We start from the raw sequence: 6,120 nt of genomic DNA, 5'->3' as shown, positions 1-6,120 counted from the left end.
GGTAAAAAATGAGATGCAGACAAGCAGTTTGACAGGGAGCATTGCCCTCCTTTAATCCTCTCACCGCACACAGCAGTACAGCAGCCGCAGGGTCCGTGCCATGCTGGGTGCCATTGCAGGGTGCACCCACTGCACCTGAGACCGGGCACACTCCTTACCCTGGATGGTGACCACAGGGGCAGGGCTGCACTGCTCCCACTGCTTCAACCACTATCTTTCCAGGCAAGCCCACCTACCCTTGGGCTGCACTTGAGGAGAAGACCTAAAAGCTGCCGTTCTTTTCTTGCTCAGACTAAATCTGCTCTCCTGAGCTCCAGGATACAACGCGGGGCCATATATCACAAGAGGAAGCAGTTCCCACCCCTGGCTGGAGCAACGAGTGGGGTGGGATGTGTGCCACGGCACCAGGGACTAGACCCCAGGGCTCTTACCTGCACAGGTAGCAAGCTGGAGCTGGAGCAGAGCACTGGGAGGAAGCATAGCAGCACCAGTAGCAGGGCTGAAGCACTCACCACACACCTGACCTGGCAAGAAACCGATACAGCTGGGGGGATACTGGGACACACAGAGGCTCTGAAATGGTTTATTGCAAAGGGTTTGCAGGTAACACAGGGAAGGAGCGTGGTCCTTTTTTGGCTGAGGCTTCTTTACTCCTCACCCTCTTCTTCATCCTCGTAGGAGTCCAGGCCCACTTCCTCGTAATCCTTCTCCAGAGCGGCCATGTCTTCCCGTGCCTCAGAGAACTCCCCTTCCTCCATGCCCTCGCCCACGTACCAGTGCACGAAGGCGCGCTTGGCGTACATCAGGTCAAACTTGTGGTCCAGGCGAGCCCAGGCCTCGGCGATGGCCGTGGTGTTGCTGAGCATGCAGACGGCGCGCTGCACCTTGGCCAGGTCCCCCCCTGGCACCACCGTGGGGGGCTGGTAGTTGATGCCCACCTTGAAGCCCGTGGGGCACCAGTCCACAAACTGGATGCTGCGCTTGGTCTTGATGGTGGCGATGGCGGCGTTGACGTCCTTGGGCACCACGTCCCCGCGGTACAGCAGGCAGCACGCCATGTACTTGCCATGGCGAGGGTCACACTTCACCATCTGGTTAGCCGGCTCGAAGCACGAGTTGGTGATTTCAGCGACCGACAGCTGCTCGTGATAAGCCTTCTCTGCGGAGATGACAGGGGCATAGGTGGCCAGGGGGAAGTGAATGCGAGGGTAGGGCACCAGGTTGGTCTGGAACTCGGTCAGATCCACATTCAGGGCTCCATCAAACCGTAGTGACGCTGTGATGGAAGAGACAATCTGGCTGATGAGTCTGTTCAAGTTGGTGTAGGTTGGGCGCTCGATGTCCAGGTTGCGGCGGCAGATGTCGTAGATGGCCTCGTTATCCACCATGAAAGCACAGTCTGAGTGCTCCAGTGTAGTGTGGGTGGTGAGAATGGAGTTGTAGGGCTCTACCACAGCAGTGGAGACTTGTGGTGCTGGGTAGATGGAGAATTCCAGCTTGGATTTCTTGCCGTAATCAACGGAGAGTCGCTCCATCAACAGGGACGTGAAGCCAGAGCCGGTGCCCCCTCCAAAACTGTGAAACACCAGGAAGCCCTGGAGGCCTGTGCACTGGTCAGCCTGTGGAGAGAGATGACGAGAGATTACTCTGAGATACATTTCTTGTGACAGTCCGGCTGTCCACAAGTCCCTTCAGGACGTGGTGTATCCCTGCCCTAGTCAGCTCTGGATCCCACCCAGGGCGCAGCATGGCTTGCAGTGTGTTCTGAGCCCCAGCAGGATGCTGGACCCCAGTCCAGGGAGACACATCCCCTCTCTGCAGTCACTCACCAGCTTACGGATCCTGTCCAGCACCTGATCAATGATCTCTTTGCCGATGGTGTAGTGCCCACGGGCATAGTTGTTGGCAGCATCCTCCTTGCCAGTAATGAGCTGCTCGGGGTGGAAGAGCTGCCGGTAGACTCCTCCCCGAACCTCATCTAGGAGAGAACAGGGGCAGGTTGAGTCCAGGGGAGGCAGCTGCTTTGAGCTGGCCGCCAAGCAGACACGTGGGTGCTAGCAGCCATCCCTCCCCTTGGCTCCGCCTGCCCCCGTGGCATGGCCAAGGACCCACACGTCAGCAGAGCCAACGCCAGCATCAAGTTTCTCTGGCATGAGGAGGTGGCTGCCACCTCCCTGCGCAGCTCAGCTTCTCCCACCCTTCAGGAGCTGCCTGCCCACAGCGCAGCAGGAGCTGCCGTGCCGGTTGGGCTGGTTTCTCTCTGTGCACATGTGGTACAAGCACCGCTGACTCTAGGACACTTCAAGAACAAAAGCAGGTGCTCATGTTTGTGGTTCTCCTGGGGACAAAAAAGGGCCCTCGGGTCGAACTCGGTGCAGGATATTGTCAGAAGACCACGAGCACCAGATGCCTGTTACCCACCCCTTGGGGCACCTCAGGCTGTGTGAACTCCAAGGAGCGTCCTGCAGTGGGCTGTTGCCCAAAATAATGACCACAATCAGAGCCCAGTTGGGGTGCACTCACCAATCACGGTGGGCTCCAGGTCCACAAAGATGGCCCGTGGCACGTGCTTGCCAGCGCCAGTCTCACAGAAGAAGGTGGTGAAGGAGTCGTCCCCCCCGCCGATGGTTTTGTCGCTGGGCATCTGCCCGTCGGGCTGGATGCCGTGCTCCAGGCAGTACAGCTCCCAGCACGTGTTGCCCATCTGGACGCCGGCCTGGCCGACGTGCACGGAGATGCACTCGCGCTGCGGAGGGGAGGCAGGGTCGCATCCTGGCACAGCTCTGTCCTGCCTGCTCCAGGGAGGGCTCTAGCTGGTGCCAGTGCCACACAGTCACCCACACCGGACCTGCTCTGGTCAGTAGCCCCAGAGAGGGCATTTTCCTTTGGGTGACCTCCTGAGGGACTCCCCATAGCTGGTGTTGCTCTTAGCCATGCACAGGCACCATGCTGGATCAAAAGCCAGATCTGGCATCCCTCTGGCCCCTGCCCTCGCTAGGGGCCACCAGTTCAATGGACTCTGGCTGGGCCTGTCCTCCAGCAGTAAGAGGAGCAGAGCCAGGCTCAGCTGGGGTCCCTGGCAGCCTCAGCCCCTTCCCTGTGCAACAGCAGTCCAGTGAGGAGCTCAGCTGACAGGTACACACATTTAACCCATCAGGGGCAATCAGCATGGGCAAACCCCTCTGCCTGCTGCTCCAGAGCCAGATAAGCAGTATCATGGGGTCAGGGGCCTTGGGGACACAAGGGTGGTAGGTGGCAGCCAGGTAAGGGCTGGCAATGAAGACCAGCAGTTTCTGAGGCAGCACAGATTCCCTGGGCTACACAGTCTTAACCCTGTGCTGCAAAACCCGTGTTGGCAGAAGTGCTCCGCGAGGAACAGGCTGTGAGCTGGAGATGTGCCTCACGCACTCCATTCAGGAGGTGCAGGCCTGTTCCGCTACTCCAGCATCCCTCCTCTGCTGTCCCTGGCACCCGCCTCTGCTAGTCCCAGCATCCCTGTTTGACTGCTCCCGGCACCCCTGCCTCCCTGAGCAGGACACCCCCACTCAGCCTCGAGCTCCTGGAGCAGTTCACTCCTGCATTCCCCGACTGCACAGTGCCCTTAGCCGCGATGGGGTCCGTGCCCCGGTGCAGCACTCGGGGAGGACAAGGGCTCCTTCTTGCTGCGGGAGGGCCAAGAGCAGCCCCAGCCACGGGGAGGAAGGGAGGGCAGCCGGGGGCAGGTTCCCCGGCAGGGCCCGGGCAGCGCTGCGGCGGGCAGAGCGCTGCGCTGCGCCTTCTGGCACGGCCCCGGCCCACTCCTGAGCCGCTAAATATAGAAGATGCGGCCCCGGGCGAGGGCAGCGGCCACTGCCCGCTCCCGAGAGCGTCCGCAGCCCGCTCCGCCGCTAACAGCCGCCCGCGGGACGGGACTGCAGCGACGGGACCCCCGCCGCCGTTCCCCGCCGCCAGCCCCGATGGGGCGGGCGCTGCCGCGGGGAGAGCCCCGCCGAGCGCCCCGCTCCGGCCCCCGGTGCCCGGAGGGCGCCTCCGCCCTCGGCAGCTGTCCCCGTCCATCCGCGGCCACCGCTGCCCGCCGGAGAGGTCACCCCGCTCTGTCCCAGCGCCCCCCCGCGCTGCGCCGCCGGTGGCGGTGCCGGCGGGGGTGGGGGAGCAGGCGCCCCGGTGCCGGTGCCGGTGGCGGCGGGGAGGGGGGCACAGCGCGATGGGGGCGCGGCTGCCCCGGGCAGGGGCCGGCAGCGCTGCCCAAGGTCACGGCGGGAAGGAGGGGGCGCGTCGCGGCGGCTCCAGCGGGCACGGCGCTGCGGGGGCACTGCCGGGGGTCCGGGCGCGCCCCCGCCGCCGTGCCCGCCCCCGGCCCGCACTCACCATGTTGCGGCGGGCGGTGCGGGCTGTCCCGGGCTCGGTGCGGCGCGGCTCGGCGCGGAGCTGCGGCTGCTGCAATCCCCGCCGCAGCGCTCTCTTATAGGTGGGAGGGGCTTGCGCCGCGCCGCCCCCTCATTTGGGTACACTTGCATGCGGGAGGGAGTCCCCCCTCGGGGCCGCGGGAGCCTGGCGGGGTCCGCCCGGCTGCGGAGGAGCCCCGAGGTGCGCGGCCCGAAGCTGCTCCCCCATCTCTGCCCGAAGAAAGGCGGGGGCAGCGGCCCAGGCTGTCGGCAGGAGGCCTGGGGACCAGCCCGCAGGGCTGACGGGCCGTGCTGAGCCACCCGCACCGGAGGCAGAGCAGGTAGAACAGTCCCTAACCCGTTCTGCTACCAGCTCCCCCAGGGATGTGGGGAGACCCCGAGTCCCCCTGGGCCTCTAGATCAGGAGAAAGGAGGAGAAACACGATAGAGACACGAATCAGAATCAGGAGCCCATTTTGTCCCCCAAACCTCCCTTTGCCATCGATGCTCTGGGAGGCTCCAGCCAAGGTTTGCCCTTCTCTCCCGGTGGGGACAGACAGGCAGTGCTGCACAACCCTGCGAGGCTGCAGATCTGCATGACAAATCTGGGCTGCCAAAAAAAGGGTCACTGCAGCCTGCTTGCTGTTAATAACTTGTGACTACATTCAGAGCAGCAGCTCTGTTTGAGCCCTGGCCAGTGCAGCCACTCCTGCCAAGACCAGGGCTGATCCTGCTACTGAGGATGCCTGGACATCAGCCTTGAGCATTGCCTGAGCAGGGAGAGGGCTCTGTCTTTGATGCCAGGACCTTGGGTCACACAGCTACCCCTCCCTGGCCATGGTGATGGATGGGCCTCTGCTGCTCAGCAGCATGCCAGGAGACACTACTGGGTCCCTTGTCCAGGTCAGAGGCGCAGGATAACTTCTAGAAAAAGCTATAGGACACAATTCCAACTCCTACATCCTTCTGGTGGCAGTCATGTCTGTGAAGACACAGGAAGATGTCAGCAATGAAATTACTCAGAAGGACCAGATTCCTTCCTTTCCCCACAATCAGACAAGACATAAGGACTGGATCAGAGCAGCACCTGATGTGAGGAGCAGTGACTCCTGCCCTGGCATAGCAGCAGCAGGCACCACTCGGTCTGAGCCTGGCGCTCCAGTCTCAGGCAAGCAGAGCAGTGCCAGCAGCCCTGCGCCGAGGGATGAGTGCCTGGCTGTGCTCCAGCAGCCAGGGCTGGCCCCAACCTCCCCTCCAGCTGACACGGGTGCATGCTGGGAGGAGGAGGGCAGGGGAGGACAGCCCCCGTGGGTCGATATAGCTGGAGCATTAGTGGTAAGCGGGGAAAATTAATCTCTGGAAACAGCACACTGGATAATGGGTAACAGAAATCTCCAGTTTGCAGCTGGAGCTAGGAGCTGATGCTGGGATTCCTTACCAGCAGGCAGGGCAGTGACAGGACTCAGAATGGGGACAAATGCAGAAGATGATCTGGGCCGGGTAGAGTGGGGCCACATGCCCCAGGGGGAAGGCAGAGCACTGGCAGAGAAGGGCAGGCTGAGGGCAGAGGTACTCCCAGACAGAGGACCCCATGCCTAAGTTTGGTACTTCTATCACATCAGCAGCACTCCTGCAGATCCCTTTGGTGGACGTGCTCCAGCACCTTCCTAGAGCCTGCCATGTGTCCTGGACAGATCCCTCTGCTATGGGGCTCTCACACAAGGGGAGATCTGCA

At 62.4% G+C, this 6,120-nt stretch overlaps 1 protein-coding gene across 1 annotated transcript; it reads right to left on the bottom strand.

The window, feature by feature from the left end:
* Positions 1-27: 27 nt before the first annotated feature.
* LOC131085490 (tubulin alpha-5 chain) lies at positions 28-4,469 on the bottom strand. The gene is made up of 4 exons (XM_058027739.1): positions 4,369-4,469; positions 2,524-2,746; positions 1,830-1,978; positions 28-1,619 (listed from the first exon to the last, which is right to left on the bottom strand). The coding sequence occupies exons 1-4, from the start codon at positions 4,369-4,371 to the stop codon at positions 648-650; spliced, it is 1,347 nt and encodes a 448-aa protein (XP_057883722.1). The 5' UTR covers positions 4,372-4,469; the 3' UTR covers positions 28-647.
* Positions 4,470-6,120: the final 1,651 nt, after the last annotated feature.

Source organism: Melospiza georgiana, chromosome 7, assembly GCF_028018845.1.
Source record: "Melospiza georgiana isolate bMelGeo1 chromosome 7, bMelGeo1.pri, whole genome shotgun sequence".
Lineage (NCBI taxonomy): Eukaryota > Metazoa > Chordata > Aves > Passeriformes > Passerellidae > Melospiza > Melospiza georgiana.
The sequence above is the reverse complement of the archived record's forward strand: the minus strand, read 5'-3'. Positions and strand labels throughout refer to the sequence as shown.

Bases quoted from the DNA above. Each gene is read 5' to 3' on its own strand.
- LOC131085490 (XM_058027739.1), bottom strand. The intron at 1,979-2,523 runs GTGAGTGCACCC...GTTCTCTCCTAG, and splicing joins CCTGGAGCCCACCGTGATTG to ATGAGGTTCGGGGAGGAGTC. The intron at 1,620-1,829 runs GTGAGTGACTGC...CTCTCTCCACAG, and splicing joins TGGACAGGATCCGTAAGCTG to GCTGACCAGTGCACAGGCCT.